At 39.4% G+C, this 21,912-nt stretch overlaps 2 protein-coding genes across 3 annotated transcripts; one reads left to right on the top strand and one right to left on the bottom strand.

The window, feature by feature from the left end:
* Positions 1-1,087: 1,087 nt before the first annotated feature.
* On the top strand, positions 1,088-8,113 carry LOC103452680 (MLO-like protein 12). Its single transcript, XM_029091830.2, has 14 exons — positions 1,088-1,200; positions 1,305-1,362; positions 1,534-1,757; positions 2,236-2,352; positions 3,909-3,969; positions 4,072-4,160; positions 4,686-4,760; positions 4,861-4,949; positions 5,381-5,430; positions 5,543-5,583; positions 5,738-5,911; positions 6,415-6,450; positions 6,539-6,667; positions 7,534-8,113. The coding sequence occupies exons 1-14, from the start codon at positions 1,093-1,095 to the stop codon at positions 8,050-8,052; spliced, it is 1,770 nt and encodes a 589-aa protein (XP_028947663.1). The 5' UTR covers positions 1,088-1,092; the 3' UTR covers positions 8,053-8,113.
* On the bottom strand, positions 7,404-10,644 carry LOC103452618 (uncharacterized). Of its 2 annotated transcripts, none has more exons than XM_017336680.3 (7): positions 10,498-10,644; positions 10,314-10,416; positions 9,458-9,597; positions 9,021-9,383; positions 8,785-8,847; positions 8,472-8,688; positions 7,404-8,005 (listed from the first exon to the last, which is right to left on the bottom strand). In XM_017336680.3, coding segments are annotated over exons 1-7 (984 nt in total). In that variant the 5' UTR covers positions 10,594-10,644; the 3' UTR covers positions 7,404-8,003. The 2 variants fall into 2 exon arrangements, with proteins under 2 accessions (XP_017192169.1, XP_070666955.1); XM_070810854.1 differs by having other exon boundaries at positions 8,496-8,688.
* Positions 10,645-21,912: the final 11,268 nt, after the last annotated feature.

Here is a 21,912-nt window from a genome sequence, read left to right as displayed (position 1 = left end):
TCTTTTTTTAATAATCTCGGACTAAAATTTAACCCATAAGGATTGGAGGAGGAAAATTGTTTTTGGATTAAAACCTAAATTTTTTAGGTTAAAAATTTTAAGTTTTAACCCAAGGGTTGGAGATGATCTTATAATCACCCTTGAGTTACTGCAAATCTCATTTAATATAAATTTGTAATGTTCTTTAGTGAGAAACACTTTTTTCTTCAAACTGATTATGTACTTATTCATTAATTAGATCAATCAACATCGTAATCTTTTTTTTTAAATGTCAATAATAGTGCAGCAAAAAGAAAAAAATATGCCAATAATATCACTTGGCGGAGCATTATGAAGAATGTGCAAATCCAAGTTCACCCTATTCCATTCATACCAGAAAATGAACAGCATAATTCACCAATATAGGGATGGGTAGAAAATAAGAAACACAACGAGTCACTGACCATTGATGAAGTTGATAGCTAGTGAAGGATCACATTCAACACTATTTACTAGATTTTTTGAAAAGAAAGAAAATCAAACTGATGGATCCTTGTTCGTTGACTCCGTACAAAATAAGTAAGATTGATAACTCGATAAGCATAAGAACTTTGGATTATTACAACAACTGGCCATATACGTGGAAGAAAACTGTGATCCTTAAAAAAAATTTAAAAAATGTACGACTTTGACTTTTGCTTCCGCATTCGTCGAGAAAATAATCTCTCTGCGCGAAAATGTTGATTAGTATTTATATATATTGTTAATTTGGTTGCATGCGGTTGTCATAGAAGTTGACAGTTATCGATCACACCGTACATTTTTTCTTAGACAGGGAAATATTACTTGTTTAAAGAATTAATTAATTGATTGATGTCAAACAACTACATTTTTCCGTACTTATACGTACCAGTTGTAGTACCTGCACGTTGTCATGTTATAGTAATAAGATAACTTGGTTCACAATAAACCCTAGCAAAAATCTTATATATCGTCAAACCAGGAAAAAAGGACAAAACAAAAAAAAAAATATCACCTTATTGCCGAAAGCAAGTATAAATACATGGATGTCTAACAGTCTATGGATGTCTGTAGAGAGAGAGAGAGAGAGAGATGGCACGTTCCCTTGAAGAAACGCCAACATGGGCTGTTTCAGTATTTGCTTTGATTTTCTTCTTCCTATCCTTCCTCATCGACACTATTCTTCACCTTTTAACAAAGGTATGCATGTACTTACTACTGTATTTATATTATGTTACTGTCATATTAATCATGAAACATGAGATGGTTTCGAATGTAATTGGTTTTTGTTTCATCGTGATCAGTTTCTCAACAGGGGGAGAAGAAAATCCCTAAACAGGGCTTTGATGAAGTTCAAAACAGGTTATTGCAAGCCTTTGTTGATTGCACTCTCCACGAATTGCTCGTTGTCTTTCTGCATTTCTCAATTAGTCGAAAGTCTCTTATGATTATTTTTTCAGTGGAAGTTCGTGCTAAGACGCACAATAACCATTTACTTTGTTCTTAATTCATTTTCTTGTACTTTAAATATAGAAATGATGAAACTGGGTCTCATGTCACTGCTTCTAACGATATCAGAAGAACCAATATCACAAATCTGCGTTGGCCAAGCTGTGGCAAACACTTTTCTTCTATGCAAATATCCCGTTAACTCCTTAGACGTAGAACCTTCTGTCTCATCAGCCACGCAAGTCCCACGCTCAAATTCCACCAATCGCTCTAAGGAAGTCAACGATCAAAACTATTGCGAGGCAAAGGTACAATTTATAGTTTATACATACTATATGCAATGACTTATAACAATCATGGACCTAATCAGGCTTAATATAGTAGTAATTTCATCTGATATATATGTTAATATATGTAACGTAGCACGTGTTAAAAAACAGGTGACGTATAATTGTATACAACTCTTGATTGAGAATACCATAATTTTTAATTTGGTTCAACCAATATTAATCAGTCCAAAAATACAGCTACCATGATACCATCCATTATATTATATTCTTTCATCCATCGTACTACTACTAGTGCCAGTAGTGTAGAGTCAATGGCAGCAGTTAATTTATTTCCCTTTAATGACCTCACTTAATTTTTTTTCTTCTCTTGCGGAGCCCTGAGAAAGTAACCGGCGTTAAATTAATAATATGATTTAATTAATAATAATAATAATAATAATATCATGGTATATGGTCGTTTGGGATTAATATATACATTTTTTAATGTGGTATTTAGGGGATGGTTCCTTTATTGCCAAGGGCAGGAGTCTTGCAGCTGAACATCTTAATCTCTCTGGTGACAGTTTTTCATGTGCTCTACTGCATCTTAACCATGTTTCTCGGGATGGCCAAGGTATCAAAACAAGTATCTTGCAATGTGGGCAACTCATATGTACATCCTTTATATAAGGCTAATAATACTAGTAATATTATTAAGGATAACACTTGTGTTACCACGCTTACGAATAACTAATTTTTATCGTCCGAAGATTATAACTGGAACAGTTCATTCATTTTCTTTGTCATCATCTAATATACAAAAAAATGTTCAATTTGGAGAGCGTTTAATCATCCATACTTGTTAAACCAAAATCAATGGTTTTTGGTAACAAGTAGTATCTTTATGATGAACTGTCTATTTATTTTATGCATATAAATGGCTAAAAGATCTACAAATTGAATAATTTTTTGCATATATGATCTTTAGATGATGATAAAGATAATGAACGGTTCTCATTATAATGTTTGGACGATAAAAGTTCGTTTATTGTAAGTGGGAGAAGGGACACATGCATTAACTTATTATTAATATTCTTATTATTATTTTTGAATGATAACACTAGTATTCCTCCCTTGCCGGATGAGCTCATTTCCCAACATGAATAATGTATCTTAACCATTCAAATTTCATAATCGAAACTGTTCAATTTCTTAATCTTCGTTTAAAAATTACCCCTACAAAAATCATTTCATTTGCAAGCACATGATGATAAAGTTCACAACAACAACAATCAATAAGATTATTATTAGCCATGTTTTACCTTATTGTAATCGTATTACGGTACGTATTAGCCATAATTTAGTTATCATCATAATTACTATTTATTATTAGGATGGTGATATGCTAGAAACACAAAATTAACATATTTGTTTACAAACTGCCCTCTTTTATTAGAGTCTGCCATCAAGTTGTGTCAATTTTGTGTGTCCGGCTAACTTTATTCTTTTTGGAAACATCACATTTGTCTATTTATCTAATCAAAATTAAATGACTACCTATATGATTTTGGAGAATACTTGCATCCCATGAGGGGATACACATATATCTCCATTTGCAAATAACGTATCTTGAGCAAATAAACAATTGAAACCATTCAATTTCTTAATCGTCACACTTGAAGATCATTCTTAAAAAAAAACATTCAATTCTAAAATCGTTTAATCATCCAAACATATAAAATAAATAAAATGGTCCATCATGAATATATATGTTACTGGTACCCACACCGTTGATTTGTTCTATACATTTTAATGACTAAAAGACCTTCAACTCAAATGATTTTTGTACCGGGGTGATCTTTAAATTAAATTAAAAAATTAAACGGTTCCGATTATGAAATTTGTAGGATGAATACATTATACGGGGAGAATAAGCTCATCCCCACAGAGGGGGAACGCAAGTATTATCCTATGATTTTTGTTTGAGCTACTTAATTTTTCGAGAATGCTCTCTCCAAATGATAATTAGTTTTGCAACTAAATTCTAATTAAATGTATTTCTCACTTACAATCTTATTAGGGCTCGGTTAATGATGTTGGCATGCATGCATGTGCTTTCTTCTTATAATTAAAGATTTGTGTCTTATAAGTTTATAACTTTCATCGAATCTTGATTCTGAGAAAAAACAGATGGGGAAATGGAATGCATGGGAGAATGAGACTCGAACACTTGAATATCAGATCCTTAATGGTAACTCTTTGCCTCTGTTCTGTAAGACTGTATATAATAGTTACTCAGTATATATGTATTTACGCTTCACGCTTCTGAGGAAATTTTGTTATGTATATACAGATTCAAGGAGGTTCCAACTCATCCACCAAACTCCTTTTGGGAAAAGACATTTAAAGTTCTGGAGTAAACATCCTCTGCTGCTTTGGCCTGTAAGTCATAATATAATTGGATCCTTACGCCTGATTTCTTAATTTCGTACAGTAATTTCAATACTTCATACTGTTTTTAATTAAAGGAATAGGGATTCGAAATCGGGACTTATTCCAATATTATGGAAGAAAAATATTTCAAACAAAAAGATACAAAAGATTATAGTAATTTTTTGTTAGTTTAATACTAGACAAACATATACATATATTGAGATTAATTTATTAGGAAATTAGTTCATACCAAACAAATGTTTTGACTTTTTCATTAAAGTCCAAAACTGGGTGTTAGTTTGAGTTTTCTTTTTGTTCCTTTTAGGTGCTATATTTTAATATGTAAGCATTTAGTTTAGGTACAAAGTTGTTTATTCATAGGTTATATATATTGTAAGTATATGTATTAATGCAGACCAAATTAAAAATTCAATCCAAAAAGCTTTTATACGACTATATGTTCATAAAATTTTGGTGTTGTGCAACTATATTAATATTTCTTGTTTCTCTCCTTGCATTGCATGGTTTGTATAGGTTTGTTTTGCTCGACAGTTCTGTGGTTCAATCTCAAAAACTGATTACATGACTCTGAGGAATGGTTTCATTAGGGTAAGCAAGATCAAATGTTATGCGTTGGCCTCGATTTTAAAAAAAAAATGTAAAAACATGTGTGTGACTAATTTCTTATGTTTCATGTTTGACTTCACAGGCCAACTTTGCAGACGGCAACAACTTCAATTTCCTGAGATTCCTTGCAAGAGCTTTCGATGACGACTTTGAGCAAGTGGTTGGCATTAGGTACGAAAAAATACTCGCTTTTAATAATGAGACAATGTCATAAACATAATGTATAATATTTTTAACAAATGAATAAGATACAGATGTGAGTTAAGTCAATTGATTAGAACAATGCATCATTTCTCTTTGTACATAATTAATTTCAAATTTTCGTTGTTTAAGTAAATTTAGAGTAATTTAGAATATCTTGTAAAAGAAACAAAAAGCATGATATTTTGGGAGACTCTTACTCATCAATCATTTGCCAAGTAGTAATACACAATCAGAACCCCTAATCGATCACCAACTTGATTTAAATCAACTGCGCCATATTAACAACACAACCATTAATAATATACATTTTTCGTATCTTGCTACTCATGGTTAACACAAGATGCTTTAGCTTGCTACAAATTATATGTAGAATATGACATTTTGGTAATCTCTTGCAGATTTTGGATTTGGCTCTTCTCTATCCTTTTCATATTTCTCAGTTCGCATGGTAAGAGCGGCTTAAGCTTGTTGGAAAATAAAAGTAATATATATGTTATTTTATATTGATTGACGTTTAACATTTTCTTTGTTATGATTATTTATTTATTTATTATTTGCAGTGTTTTATGATCATTATTGGCTGCCATTCATTCCCTTACTGGTACGGCATCTATTATACAAAACAAAACAAATTAATCAACGCGTCAAGTTTCTATTTTTTTAATTACATATATAGATATTATATAATACTGCCAACTTTTTTCCTTTTCTTAAAGATTATATAACACTGCCGACTTTTTTTCATTTTCTCAAAGATCGTGATAGTCGTGGGAGCAAAGCTGGAGGTGATAATAACTAAAATGTGTGTGGAGAGCTGCAAGAATACTTCCGTTGTTCGAGGACGTGTTTTAGTGCAGCTCAATGATGACTTGTTTTGGTTTGGTCGACCCAGATGGCTTCTTCACCTCATCCAACTCGTCCTAATCCAGGTATACTTCAATGATTTTTATTAGGAATAATTCTTAAAAGGATATTTAAAAACTAGACAGTTTAGGTTATTCAACGTCGTTACAAACACATGCATGCATGGATAACTATAAATAAGGTATTCATAAAATACAGTTCTTGTCAAACGTTTTACTGTTGTTACCACACTGAGAATTTGGTCACGCACATAAGTAAGAATTAATGACAGTTTATGATCTGCTTGTTACAAAACAAATTCACTTGATGATCTTCCTAATTATCATCAAGATTTAATGGCAGCCTCTAAATCTTGTATTTAAATTTTAAACAAGAACCACTGCAACAAAAGGGCCACTACGTAGGGATATTTCATTCAGTTCTAATATTTTTTAAGAACCAATTCGATCAATAATCCGGATTTACCGTCTGACAACATGTGCCAAACAGTGGCTACGAAACATTCCCCTTGCAGTATTTCCAAATTATAAGAATGATATTGAATATAGCATTTGAACTGGTTTTGCAGAACTCCTTTCACCTGGCATTCTTAACCTGGACATGGGTAGGTATCTTATATAACTTGACAAATTCAAGCAATTTTTACTTCCTGTAATTAAAGCTGATCCTGTATATATTGCCAATTGTTACAGTTTGAGTCTGGTTCAGGGTCTTGCTTAAATCGCAAAAGTGAAATCATAGCCATAAGGATTACCATGGGAGTGGTTGTGCAGTTAATTTGTGGTTATGTGACCCTGCCTCTCCATGTCCTTGTTACCCAGGTAAAGACTTATCTCTCCTTAACTAAGTGACTATGATTGGCTTAGATTGGATCGGAAAACTCATAGTATTCAAGGTATGTTGAAGGAAGAAATGATGAAATTTCCGTTCAACTTGAAGGTAGAAGATAGATTACTTATAAAGGACCTCATCCCCTTCAATCCCCACAAAATGAAAATTATTCACCTCAACCCTTACACATACCTTGAATTATATGATTTCTTCAATCCAATCTAGGGCTGGTTTGGTATTGCTGTGCTTTGAAAAAAAGTTGCTTCTGCTGTGTTGTGAGAATAAGCAGTTGTAAAATAAAGCTGTAGAGTGTTTGGTAAACTTTTTGTAAAAATGCTTTTGAAAAGAAAAAAGCAGTATTATAGTGTTTGATAAACTTTTATATAAAACAGAAGTGAAAAGAAGCCGGTTTTTCAAAGCTGGGTTTTGTATCTTCTTGTTTTTGGCTTTTTTTACCCAAAACTGTGAAAAAAAGTTGAAGCTGAATGTTTACCAAAAACAAAAAAGCTCCCAACCTTTTTTGATACCAGCTTTTTTCAGAATCACCTCAGTACCAAACCAGACCTCAATCGTGTGCACCAAACAAGAGTGTGAATCCAACTCCCACATCGGGAAATTAAGGGACCTTATATGTCATCATAAGGAGTTTAGTTCCTTTCCATATTGTCAATTAGTTTTACGATGAAATATAGAACATCATCTGAAGGTCCTTCAGATGTAGTACCCTTAAGAAAATGTGGATATATATGAGATTGAAAGAATTGAGATACAGAGAGTAATGGATAGTAATTTCAAAATCAATGACATTACTTCTTTTTTGTTTTTCCTTTTCATTAATGGTTGGTTTACTTGATAGATGGGTTCTGGCATGAGGAGAGCAGTGTTTACTGAATCTGTAGTTGAAGGCCTCCAAAACTGGCACAAGAAAGCAAGACACAGTCTTTCCAAGAGCAGATCCATTTCAAGGAGCCACTCCCACTCATCGTCGCATCTTGCACACAATTTTGACACAACTGAAGTTTCAATCTCGGATAAAATAGTTAAGGAAGCTCCAGATTCTGATCAGCGTTTTCCACCTCCTGTAGCGATAAGCTCTTCTTCAACCTCTGAAATCACAGAAGAGGAAGTCCCACAAAAAGCTCCACCAACCCCATACATAACAAGTTTATCCGTTATTCCAGAAATCACCAAAGAGGAAGAAAATCCGAAGATCGTTGCAAGCACTGTGACTTATGATGGTGAGATATCTTTTGGGAGCAGTTGGAAATTTGAAAGTAGCGAGCGTCATGGGAGAGAAATCACTGAAGTGATTGATGAAGACCATGACTCTGAAATATTAGCTACTTTTGATCAACAACCAACTACAAGCACATAACTCTTTGTGCACCTTGTAAAATGCTTTACGATATCATGTTACTATTTGTATAAAATGAAATAAATATAAAGTAATGATAGAGAGGGACAATACGTTGTTGATATTTCGCATTTAACGTTTTAAGCACTAAATCGACAATCTCCTAGAACATATAATCCGTCTTTCCTAATAGAGCTAGATTTCAGAGCATAACGTGGAGGATGATATTAAGCAATGTTCAACGTTATGGACCAAAGTGATGAGTTTCAAAAACCTCAGTGACCGTGAAAATTTTAAAGCTGTCAACAAATCACCGGATCCAAAGGAAAGAATTATGTGATACTTATAACAGAAACTGAATTTCAATGGTGAATAATCATGTTATTACTTCTTGTAAACTGCTTGGTACAAGTGAAATTCTTAGTAGAATGGAAGCTTACATGAGCCGATAGTATAATGCCTACCAAAACTGGTTGTGGAGCAACTGGATGGAAGCCGTAGATGCTCCTCGTTATACTTGACCGTCACGAGACAAAGCCCATGAGGTGGAGTAAACATGGTATATTTGGCAAGCGCCCTACGATCTCGTGTTGCCAATAGCTTGGGAACAATATCAGGAGGAAGCGCTTCCCTTCCAATTTGAATCAGCAGAGCAACCTGCAGTGGTGTAAAAATGCAAATGCTTATGGATCCGTTGCTTGGAACTAAAAAGACATTAACTTCTGACAAAAATGGTTAAAATGAATGCTTCACCATGTTCCGGACTTGTCTGTATAAGAAGCCGGAGCCTTCAACTTCTAGCTGTAAAAGAGCTCCCTAAACAAGGATATGACTAAAGAATCAGTTATTTATTGATACAAAAATGAAACACAAGTGCTAATCAAATTGGTTTAAGATGATTATACAGAAATATCAATCAATGAAAAGTAATGCAGAGAACTCTAACATTCAACTACTGTTCAAGAAATCTTGTGGGTTTTGGTTGCTACCATTTCAATGACCTCAAAACGGAATATATCCTTCACTGGATCACGCACTCGTTCCTTCTGGGAGGCATTGACAAAAGCAGAGAAATCATGCTTTCCAATAAAATACTTTGAAGCTTCTCGCATAACAGCGGCGTTTAGCTTATGAGCACTATGGTAAGCATAGTGACGCTGAAATGGATCCATGAATGTGTCGTTATATATTTTGTAATGATAAATCTTGCTTCTCGCTGAAAAACGAGCATGGAATTCAGGCACTGCAGGGCTGATCTCCCTAACTCGGATATCATCAGGAAGAAGACCGTTAAGAGCAGCATGAATGCTTTCAATGCTGTCATAGTTGAAAGGTGTGACAAAGTGTGCAACCTGAAAAGCTCAACTGCAAGTAAGTCTGTGATATGTTGTTGGTTGTGAAAATGCTTGTTGTGAGAAAGTCAGACCTGACCCCAGGCATGTACTCCTTTATCTGTCCTACTTGCACCAACGAAATGAAGATCCTTCCTTTCCAGCTTTGTTGCGCCCATTAGAGCATTCTCCACAAAGCACTGTATTGTAGGCGGTGAACTCTGGTATTGCCATCCTGTCACATTCATTGAGGTGTTGGGAGATGATTGATGCAGAAAGTTGGAGCTTAACATCAAGTTGAGAACTTTTGAAATGGGCATCTTAAATATCTCAAACTGGAGAGGTTCTTGGGTGTCACCGGTTGTATACAACCATAAACCTATCTCTCCCATCCCAGGCATGATGAGATAGACCCAAGGCAGACACATGATTATATATAACTGGTAATACGGCAGATTTCTCCTCAACTTGAAAACAAAGAATGACCTTCACGACTATAAGGTGCCCGATTTACAAAAAGAACATAGCACTAGCACAAGTAAGATGCACAAAGTTGGAAGTTGAGGAAAATGTAAAATCCTTCTCAGCGGCGTTATGTCAAATATATCATAGAATCATTTTCTAAGCAGAGCTTATTGTCAGCAGAAACTTTTTTCCTTTATATACAAGCGATATTATACCTTAAACTAATCAAAGTTGTGGGGAAGGGATTCGAAATCAGGTGCACAGAAGAGCATATTTGCTCTAGCCAATGTAATTCTCATCGAAACATAAAATCGAAAAATAAAGAAACCACTTTTTCCTTCAATATTAGCAATTGGGTTCCTCACAAACGTAATAATTAGCAAAACCCAAGACTTGCCAACGCCTAACAAAGCAAAGCACATCACAATTGAAGCAGGAGGAGGGCAAAGCTCAAAGCTTTGAATTTTAATGCAAGAAAGAAATAACCTGCATAACGGGTGCCGTCATAAGCAATCACCAAACGCCACTTGTACCCACCATCCCCTGTCTGCTTCCTTGCCATTTGCTCTCCAATTCCATCCTTTTTCTTCTGCAAAATTTACCCATTTCTATCATCACCAGTGTGTGTGTGTGTGTGAGAGAGAGAGAGAGAGAGAGAGAGAGAGACTACCGAGCTGCTTATAGAAGTTGTGGGAATTGGAGGAGAGAGAGAGCCGTTACGATTTGGAGGAGAAGGAAGGCCTACTACAACTGCATGACTACCCATCTTCTCATCTCTCCACTCAAAAAAACCCACAAACGTCTGTCACATTGTTTTCACTCATTACATTGCAATTCCAAAGGGTTTAAGACACGGGAAATCAAATCTTCAGCCGTTCCAAAAGTCAAAAGCAATGAAGAAGCAAGATGAACGGTCTAAAGACGCGGATGCACCGCGAGTCCACGACTTAGCTGCAATCCTGATGCAGTGAATCACAAAGGCAGATGACTTACCTGGTACGGCCTTACCGTCACTATGTGGTTTCATGCTGTTAGTACCATATTACATTGGGTCTTGTTACTTGGACTTTCAGACATTGAGTTCATGATCTATGTAAAAGGGAAGGAGCCCTTAGTCTATAAAAGAGACTCTTCACCCTCACAATGGGAATGCCTCACAACCCTCTCACAAACCCTCTCATATTCAGAGCAAAACTCTCTCAAACTCTCTCTTTCTCTGGGGGACTCCCCCTTACACTTGTAATCCATACATACAGTTATAGAGAAATACAATCAACATCAGTGTGGACATAGCCCAAACATTGGGGTGAACCACGATACATCTTGTGTTCTTTACTTTCTTGCAGATTCACGGTCGGATTTATGTTGTTCCAAGATCCTTCCGGTTTTGTGCATCAACATTTGGCGTCGTCTGTGGGAATCAACACGAAAAACTATGTCGGTTCTCTCTCAATTTTTCATCTCACCACCGTGAAACCTCACCACAATATCCACCGAGAATCTGCAAAACCCAAGAAATCTCTCTCTCTCTCTTCTCCTCTTCATTTTCGACCTTCTTTCTTTCTCTCTCTCTCTCTCTCTATGAGATTATGAGCACAAAAACAAAACAAACAAAAGTGATTAATTAAGATTAATCCAAGAAGAAAATCCAGTAAAAAGAGATTAGGCGAGAGAGAAAGCGTGAGAGTAAGCTATCAAATGCGTTCGGAGTCGAGCTTATCAGGCGGAGGCAGAGGAAAAGGAGGAAGTGGTGGCGGCCCAGAGATAGAATTTTCATCATCTGCAAATGCATTTGCTACATCAACTTCATCGTCTTCTTCACCATCTCCATCTGGGAAGCGGGGCAGAGATCCTGAAGATGAGGTTTACCTCAACAATTTCCACTCTCACAAGCGTTATCTCAGCGAGATTATGGCATCTATTTTGAATGGACTCACAATTGGAGATCCATTCCTTCTCCCTGACAATCTCATGGAATCTCCAGCAAAGTCTGATACCTTGTTTTATCCAAGTCTGTTGGTGATAACCGTGATATCATATGACTCAAACAGAATGGGCCATCTGATGGTATAAACTGTATAGTTTCGACTGGATGTGGTTATGATGCACTCAGATAAGCTTCATTTTGCAAGAATGTAATCGTACTTTTAACTGTCATACTTTGGGAATACATATAAGATCCGAACAGCGCCAGATCCTCCTTCTCAATGCCGCTTGGAGATTCCCCTCATCTTGATGGGAAGTATGCAATATTTGGGAAAGTTAACCAAGGTGATGAGACATTGAGAGCGCTTGAGGAACTCCCTACACATCGGGAAGGTACATTTCGGATCTCAGATTTGGATGAGGCCTCTGCTCATAATTCCACTGCTAGAGCAATGATGAACAAACAGAGAAGATAAGAATTTTATTCTTACAACATGTAAGCCATCAGAAGATGCCATCAACTTTTGAAAAAGAAAACTTTCATCATGCATGTTCCTACTTTTCTGAAGAAGCCACTGGGAAAAGCGGAGATAAGATTCCTGTTCTCATAATAATTCATTATTTCCTTATCTGCCATAAAAAAAAAGGGCAAAATGTCGGCAAACCCAGAATAGTGGGCTGGAATGTTATGTGGAGGGCGAAGACCCATATGCCCAAAAGAGCCAGGCATTATGGCTATAAACTCCAACCTACATCCCTCCACTTAAAGGTTCACCCTCTATTATCGCCAACCAGGTGATCAAAAGTATGTCCAGTACTCTAAAATTATTCGGCAGTCTGCTGCTATTATCACCAACCAGGTGATCAAAAGTACGTCCAGTACTGCAAAATTATACATAAGCATTACTCATGTCAATTATACATAAACATTCATGAGCATCACTCATGTCAATTATATATAAACATTCATGACCATCACTCACATCAACATTCATGAGCATCACTCATGTCAACATCCATGAGCATCACTCATGTCAATCAACATAAACATTCATGAGCATCACTCATGTCAATCAGTTTTGAAAGCTTCATTTACAGAGATCCAACTTCGAGAGCTCCAACTTCAAAAGCTTCATTTACAAAAGCTCCAGCTGCAAAGCTTCACTTTCAAAGCTTCACATACAAAAGTTTCAATGCATGGTATACAAAGACCGCATCCGAACAACCGTCACTTCGGCCCATACATAGATTGAATTTGAAGTCTCCAGGCAACAGACTCTATTGACTGAAGACTTGGGGGACTACACTATGTACCATATATTGGGCTTCCATAACTGGGCCTCATGAAAAATACTTGGGGGACTTAGCCTATTATTTATGTACTGATGAGTAAACCTTTATTCTATAAAAGGGACTCCCTCACTTTCATTAGAGAGTACCCATTATTCATGTACGGAGGAGCGAACCCTTATTTTATTAAAGGGACTCCCTTACCTCCATTAAAGAGCATCGCCGCCAGCTGAGTAACCGCCTCGCCGCGAGCATCACTCCTAACCCATCACTTATGTATTGAGGAGCGAGCCCTTATTCTATAAAATGGACTCTCTCACCTTCAACGCCACAAGCCGAGCTAACCAATGCAACATAAGCCACAAGCCAAGCAGCCTCGCAACATGTGCTACTTCTAGTTGAGCATCATTTCACATTGAGCATCACCTCATATCGAGTATCAGTTCTAGACGACATCTAGTTACTTCGGCCCACACATGGACTGAATTTCAAGTCTCCAGCCAAAAGACTCTCTTGACTGAAGACTTGGGGGACTACTGTTAGTACCATATTATATTGGGCCTCGTTATTTGGGCTTCCAGACATTGAGCCTATGATCTATGTAAAATGGGAGGAGCCCTTAGTCTATAAAAGGGACTTCTCACCCTCACAATGGGAAGGCCTCACAACCCTCTCACAAACCCTCACATATTCAGAGTAAAGCTCTCTCAAACTCTCTTTTTCTCTAGGGGACTCCCCCTCACACTTGTAATCCATACATATAGTTACAGAGAAATACAATTAACATCAATATGGACATAGCCCAAACATTGGGGTGAACCACGATCATCTTGTGTTTTTTACTTTCTTGCAGATTCACGGTCGGATTTACGTTGTTCCAAGACCGCTCCGGTTTTGTGCATCAACACGTGCTAATAAATAAAAGGGTAAATCTCTATCAGGATCGACCCTGAGTATTTGGGGGCCCTGTGCAAAATTTTGATGGATGCTCTTCATTTTTTTTATGTTATATTTCTTTATTATTTTTTTTCAATTTTTGCCTCTATAAAAGTAAAATATTACAAGTTTCTGTAACAAAAATAAGTTGTTTGATTGGGCATGCTTTTTTCCTTACGTTCAAAGGTCTTGAGTTCGATACACGTTGGATGCGTTTTTGTTATCTCCTTTTTATGTTTGCAAATTTGCAAAAGCTAAAAAAATAGAAAAGCAATATCAAAGGTATTCGAACCCAACACATGGGTCATAAGGTAAAAAAGCTAAACCGCTAGCGCTAGAACCACATATAAAATTACCTTTTGCATCTAATCTATTTATATGCATCTGTATACATGTAATGAAAATTTGGGGGCCCTTTTAAATCTGGGGCCCTGTGCGGTGACACCTTTTGCACACCCTCAGGGCCGGCTCTGATCTCTGTTTTGGTTTTGTGGTTTTTAACATTTAGTACATCAAGTTTTTTTCGTTCCAGAGTCATACCTAAAGTGTAAATTTTGGGTCAGTCTCATATATCCGTTAGTCAAACTGTTTAGTATCCCATTAACTATGATGTGGCATCCATGTGGACAATGACAGGGTGTCACGTGTCATCCACGTGGAAATTAAAAATAAATTATTTATAAAATAAATATAATTTTAAAAAAAATTAAAAAAAAAACCCTTCATCTTCCTCGAATCCCACCCGTGCCCACCCTCCCATCTCCCACCTCTTCGTCTTCCCCAACTCCTTTTCTTCCCTTTTTTTTTACTGCAAATATCATATTTCACCATCAAACACACATTCAAACCCCCCCAAAGAAACAAACTTTCATGCAAAACTTTACCAGGAAATCACAAAAGCATGAAGCTTCATTCATGCAAAGTCAAAAAAATAAAAAAACCCCTCAATTCCCCAAGTCTTGAAACTTCAATGGAAACTGGTTTCGCTGATAAAAACGATCAATTTCAGCCTCATTCGCACTTAGCCAGCCTCAATCAAACCTTCCCCCAAAATGTCCAATCTGCAACTAAAGACTTCATGCCACAATCTTCAACAAACCCACATCACCATTTGTGACTACCCATGCCCACCCTCCCACCCTTCCATCACCCTCCCACCCCAGTCGTCACCGGATACCCTCAGTGTTCATATGCCTCTCGGCTCGTGACCAACAATGATTTACATCCTCTGCAACTCTTGGATCTACCTCTTAATCTTTGCCTAAGACATCACCAATTCTCTGGTGTGGCGATCTTCAAGAAATCAAGGTTTGTCGGCAAGTCAGTGACCAGAGTTATTGGAGAGGATCCATCGAGAGACCCGATCTGAACTAAAGTCGTGACCGGAGCCGTCGAAGAGGATCCATTGGTGTTGTTAGGGGTGTCGCAGAGGGAGCGGAGTGGGGTTGGTCGGGGGTGTCACAGTTGATTTCGCAGGAGCGATGAGAAAAGTCCGAGTATAAGTGGTGCAAGAGAAAGAGTGTTGGGGGGTAGGTGAAGGGGTGGGTGATGGGAGGGTGGGCACGGGTGGGATTTGGGGAAGACGAAGAGGTGGGTGATGGGAGGGTGGGCACGGGTGCGATTTGGGGAAGATGAAGGTTTTTTTTTTTTAAAATTTTTATTATGTTAATTAATTAATTTATAAATATTTTTTTTTTAAATTTCCACGTGGATGACACGTGGCACACAGTCATTGTCCATATGGGCGCCACGTCACAGTTAACGGGAAACTTAACAATTTGACTAACGAATGTATGAGACTGTCCCAAAATTTACACTTTAGGTATGACTCTGAGACGAAAAAAACTTGATGTACTAAATGTTGAAAACCACAAAACATGAAGGTAGTAAACAGAGATTTACCCTAAATAAAAATATGTATGAATTTTTATTTATATGTTTTTATGTTATTGACACGAGATATCATGTGATAGTAAACTCGTTTTAAGTATTTAAGTCGACATTTATTTTCGGTGATAAAGGTGAGAAATATTTTTTAAGAGAGAAACTTACCCTACACCTATTGAGATGTCATGTGATGTGTGTTACGCGGAGGAGTTGAAACACTTGCATTATATTATTGGCTTAGGATGCACAATGTCGCTCCACGTTAGTGTAAGTATTTGACCGTATTTAAATTCAAACGCGTCATTGTAGAGTGATCATATTCTTTTTACTTATAAATGAGACGTTTCGTGAAGTTTGTTATCAATTTATTTCTCCACCTCTTATGGTGAATATCTCGTTATATCAAGAATAATTTAAAAAATGTCATGTCAACAATTAAGCTGGAGTCTCACAATTTGAGTAACAAATGGCTCTACATGTAGGTATTCTTTGTGTTTGTTGAGTCTTACATGATCACGTAACAATTTAAATGATCACTACAATTTTAGTATGTTATGTACTTTGTGGAGCCAAAAATATTCACAAGGCGACCCGTGGATTTTTGGACAAAAAGGACAAAAATACCCTTGCAGTACAACGAGGTTCCTACGCGCAAGCAACGGGCAACCCTCTTTCAACCAAGACAGAAGTGCCCAAAATAGGTAACAATTCAAAGTCCATCTCATCAAATCCTTTCTACAAGGTAATTCCCAAACACATTCCTTTTAAATTATGTTAATTGGCTAATTAATGGGTTTATTGCCTAATTAACCTATTAATTGTCAATTAAACCATCCATTATATCCAAATAACCACAAAATACATCCAATTCAACCCTAAAAGACCACATGGCCGGCTATCCCCATTCAAAACCTAATCCATCACCTTTTCTACCTTTTTTCACCATTTCTTCCTTTTTATTAGCCAATTAATTCCATAACCACAAAAATATTTCCTTTTATTTTTAATTAGCCAATTAATTGGCTAATTAAACCAAAATAAAACCTAAACCAACCTAACCCTATAAATAGGCTCATATTTTCACCAAATATTCATTCCAACACTTTGGCAAAAATCCCAAAATTCTCTAAACACTCTTTCTCTCTAAATTCTAACTTTGGCATCGGAGGTTCTTTGGCCAAAGCCCCCCCATTCATCGTGGGCGCGTGAGGCTCTTGGCCTTAACCTAAGGTGTTAATTGTTTTGTAGGTGCAAAATCGTCTAAGATCAAGGAGGAAGAAATTTGCATCCACAAATTGGTGCTTTCATTGAGAGTTGAAATCCATACTCGTAGAAGATTCTCGCACAAAAAGGTTTTTTCTTTATTTTCTAGTCCATTTGAATATTTTTCATAAGTTCTTATTATTAGAATTTTTTACGTGCAAAAGTTCTTTGATAAAACGTATAAGCAAAATATAATGGCTAGAAATTTAGAAAATTCCACAAGTGAAAATTCTAATGTTCAAGAAATGGGATTGCGGAGATCCGTGAGGCTAAATGCGACAATAAGTGGAGCAGCACCACCACCACGAGTTTCCACCATGGGAACCACCACGGTGGCTACTTCGGTAGCCACTCGTGGCGAGGTCCATGATGCCTTCACCACGGCTCGAGCCGTGCCATCCAAGGCTCACGGCACCAAGGCCACGGCCCAAGTTGTGCCATTCAAGTTTGCACGGGCCCGGGCCCAAGCCTTGCATTCACATGCATCACATACTAAGCAGCCTGCTCCTGCTAAGCAACCTGCTCTCGCGGCCCAGCCTGCTCCCGCCAAGCAACCTGCTCTCGTGGCCCAGCTTGCTCCTGCCAAGCAACCTGCTCTCGTGACCCAGCCTGCTTCCGTCGAGCAGCCCACTTCCTTGGCCCAGCCTGCTTCCGTCGAGCAGCCCACTCCCATGGCCCAGCCTGCTCCCGCCAAGTAGCCTACTATCGTGACCCAACCTGCTCCCGACGAGCAGCCCATTCTCGTGGTCCATCTTGCTTCCGTCGAGCAGCCCACTCCCATGGCCCAACCTGCTCCCGTCAAGTAGCCCACTCTCACGGCCCAACCTGCTCCTGTCGAGCAGCCTGCTCTCGTGACCCAGCCTGCTCCCGACGAGCAGCCCATTCCAGTGGCCCAGCCAGCTCCAGTCGAGCAGCCTGGGTCTCACGGCCCAGCCTGCTCCCGTGGCTTTCCAAGTAGCCCAAGTCGGCCCAAGACTATCTCAACCATCCGGACCTACCATCGAGTCGAGGGCATTCTCACCATATTTTTTCACGGATTTGACATTTCCCAACTCAAATCTCGCGCCCGGAGTCTACCACCCTTCCACTGCCCAATGAGGCACATTCATTCCAAGCTCTTCCAATCCAAATGGCGAACAACACTTGTCTCGACAAGTCATAGAGTTGACGAGCGCCCTTGCACAATAGACAACCTTAGTGAATCAACTTTTGCAACGCATCGAGATCCAACGTGCCCCGGACAAGGTATCCCGAAGTAGGACAAGGGCAGACGGACCTTTCCAACAGTGTCCTGGCAAGCAGCCACTCGACCAGCCACGAGCCGAACGTTTGGACAGTGTACATTCCCGTCTTAGCGCGCGGAGGAGCATGCACTCTCGACTAAGCCCACAGATGAGCATACATTCACAGTTGGGGTCATACTCCGATAGTTAACATGAGCAACCTTCCGGACAAAGTGTCCATTTGCGGCTAAGCCCACAAGGAGCATCATCCACCTCACATCAGACTTAAATTTTACCTTCAAACGCAAGCAGTCATCATCATGACGCACTATTCCGCTGAATCCAAATCGGCGACGATAAGGGCGTAGACCCTGGCAGATGCAAAGTTTTATGACGAACGCAACAACTCGGTCCAACGATGCCCCAAAGGCAGCCGATCACACTTTAGCCACACCTGCTCCCTCAATGGAGATTTCTGGCGTTTGCATGTCGACAACGCATCAAACTACGAAGGCTCGTGAGCAGCCATGGTTCTTACCACCTCAGACGTTTCAATGCTTAAACATGCGATCACTTTAAACTTCAAAGCATCTAACAACGAAGCAGAGTACGAAGCCCTACTAACAGGCCTTCAAATGACAAAAGACTTGGTGGTGAAAAAGCTTTCCATTCATTCCGAGTCCTAGCTAATCACCAGCCAGACTACCAGGGGCAAAATCATGATGATCGTGGCAACCGACTACTTCACCAAATAAGTAGAAGCAGAGCCCATGACGATCATGGTTTAGACGGACATAGAGCGCTTCATATGAAGGAGTATCATTTGCCGATTTAGCATCCCTTAATCCATCATCACCGACAACGGCCCGCAATTCATGGGCAAAGATTTGGCGAAGTTCTTCCAAAAATATGGCATCAAGCAGCACATGTCTATGCCAAGATATCCTCAAGGCAATAGGCGAGCCAAAGCATCCTAAGATGATCCTCAACTGCCACAAGAAATCCCCCACCACTAAGAAAAGAAAACGGCCAGACGAACTCCAAGGATGTCTATGGGCATATCGTACAACCAAAAGACAAGCAACCGAAAAGAGATGGCCACAAGCTTAGATTTGGCAGAAGAGAGGCGCGAACAGATTATCACTCGCATTGCAGCCTACCAGCATCAGCTCCTCTCCAGCTACAACAAAAGGGCCAAGATCCGGCAGTTCCAGCCCGGAGATCTGGTCATAAGAAAAACCTTCATCACTGCTAGCAGAAAAGGTTCCAAAAATATGGATCCCATCTGGGAAAGTCCGTACAAGATCAGCAGAGTAGGTGGCAAGAACAATTACACCATCACCACCATAAAACGACAAAAAGATTGAAAACAGTGGAACGCCTACAATCTGAGGAAGTACCATGTGTGACCTCTCGCTACATCAAAGCCCGAAGACTCAAGCAGCTCGACGGGCACTACCTCATCAGCCGAGGATTATCCAATTGTTATGCAGTTCTTACCTTACATCTAAGTTCTCGTTCGTTTAACTCGTTTTTCAATGAGGAATTTAGAAGTAATCACGACTTGGCTTGGCTGCATGCTTACAACAACTGATCACTCATGCACTTCAAAAGAAGATTGCGCCCTTCTTGGGGACTTACCGCAGGAATTGCACCCCCGATGGACCAACCATGCTCTCCAGTGCGAGAGGGTAAACTAATTGCTCTCCAACGCGAGAGGGTAAACCAATTCCCCGACACCCACATGAGTCAGCTCTCCAAGAACGAGAGGATAAACTCTACACTCCAAATATCCAGACGTGGATGAGCCGAGCTGCCCTAGTATAACTAGATGCACGATGGCTTACGCCGGGATTCTTAGAAGTAGCCGCAATGGTCTTTTTCAAGGCTTAGCTAACTGAAGGATTTTGGGTCTCTTAGCCTAATCCGTGGGGAACCGAGCCCTAGAGACGGAGAGGGCACATTACGCAGTACATCCGATGGACGGCTGCCCTGGAATCCTAAAGCTGCTACCGAGTGTACTAAGGTAGCCTACGGATTTCGGAAGACTGCCTATGATTTGCCCTTCGAGCAGTAAAGCCGCACTAGACTTATACAACCGCACATTCTTGTGAAAGGTTAAACAAGCTAGCACGCATATACGAAGTTTTATCCACTGCCGACATGCTACGTAGTCGATAAGCTTCACCTCTGCCAAGCGCGGAACAACCTACAACAAGTCCTAAAGTGTTGTGATACTTGCTACGCAACCTACGGAATTGGAGAAAGTCAAGGTTAACAGCCTAGTGGTTACGCAGACTTGTCTGCTTCTGTAAGTAAGGCATCCGGCTGCCAACCCAATGGCTAACAACTTTGCAAAGTTCTACACCAACACCTACGGCTGCATAGGCTACGCGAGCTTGTCTGCTTATAAAAAAGTAGTATGCTTGCCACTGGTCTATCAAGTCTAAAGGTTAGGGCATGAACAAAAGAAGCAAAAATGAAGAAAAGCTAAGGAAAACATGTTTATAAACGACTAGCAAAGGCCGAAGGAGTTCAAGCTAAACAAGAGCTACAAGGAAAAACAAAGAAAATCTTAAAGGCTACCTAGATGACTACACTTTAGCAACCTGGATATCCCACGACTATTCGGTCGCCACACCTTCAGCAGCCGCGAAGCTCTTAGCAGCGGCATTACCCCCTACTGCTCCAGCTTGGGCACCAACTTCTCCAACTACTTCACCAATACCAACATGGACGCGCTGCAACTCATCCACTTCTTTCTTCAAACTTTCGTTGATCTTCAGTACACCTTGAAGTTCCAACACTTGGGGTTCAAGCCTATCGACGATTCTCTTGAAGTGGATCACTTGATTATAAGCAGCAATCAACTTTTCATCCTTTGCATAAGCAGCGAAAGATGTCTTTGGTTTTTTCTCAGTCGGCATCTCTTGAGCAGGCAGGTAAGATCCATTTTCCCACCTTCACTTGCAGCAGGATCCACAACGGTAATTGGACGAGCCAATGCATCCGCCTTGATCCTATTCACCTCTTATTTTGGGAGCAGCCCACGTTTCTCCTGACGAAGATAATTAAAGTAGCCAACGTCATTCGTGCTACCCAGCAGGGGAGTTCAACCCAACATTCCAACAGCTCATGAGGCTCGCAACCTCTTCATTTCTCTCAATCACCTGCCTAGCTCGCGTCATGTCCAAAAGCCCAAAAAGACATTAGCCATGTGACTCGTCTAGCACTGCGCCACATCGCCACAATCCGTGGCCCCAGCCATATAAGCTGCCATTGGTTCTAGCTAAGTCGAGCAGCTTAAAGCAGTGGTCCTTGCCACAATACCTCATCGACCCATGCCAAGCCGACTCCTGGCCCATGCCAGCCGATATGCCGCACCACCCTGACGGCTGCCCCGAGGTAGCACCATCCAAGAAGAAGACAAGGAAAATTAATTTTTTCTTACCTCAGTGCGGCACGAAGAAGACGAAGAAAGCAACGAAAGACGGTCCTTTGCACGGGCAAGATGTAGAAGATTGCTAGAGGAGGGGGATCAAATATCCTCTAAGCTATCT

The sequence above is a fragment of the Malus domestica genome, chromosome 13 (genome assembly GCF_042453785.1).
Source record: "Malus domestica chromosome 13, GDT2T_hap1".
Classification (NCBI taxonomy): domain Eukaryota; kingdom Viridiplantae; phylum Streptophyta; class Magnoliopsida; order Rosales; family Rosaceae; genus Malus; species Malus domestica.
This window is presented reverse-complemented; position numbering and strand designations above follow the sequence as displayed.

Bases quoted from the DNA above. Each gene is read 5' to 3' on its own strand.
- LOC103452618 (XM_070810854.1), bottom strand. From the start codon at position 10,593: ATGGGTAGTCATGCAGTTGTAGTAGGCCTTCCTTCTCCTCCAAATCGT. The intron at 8,689-8,784 runs GTGAAGCATTCA...ACACCACTGCAG, and splicing joins ACAGACAAGTCCGGAACATG to GTTGCTCTGCTGATTCAAAT. The intron at 8,006-8,495 runs GTAGGCATTATA...CTAATATTTCAG, and splicing joins TTGCTCCACAACCAGTTTTG to AGTCATGGTCTTCATCAATC.
- LOC103452680 (XM_029091830.2), top strand. From the start codon at position 1,093: ATGGCACGTTCCCTTGAAGAAACGCCAACATGGGCTGTTTCAGTATTT. The intron at 2,353-3,908 runs GTATCAAAACAA...GAGAAAAAACAG, and splicing joins TGTTTCTCGGGATGGCCAAG to ATGGGGAAATGGAATGCATG. The intron at 4,761-4,860 runs GTAAGCAAGATC...TTGACTTCACAG, and splicing joins TGAGGAATGGTTTCATTAGG to GCCAACTTTGCAGACGGCAA.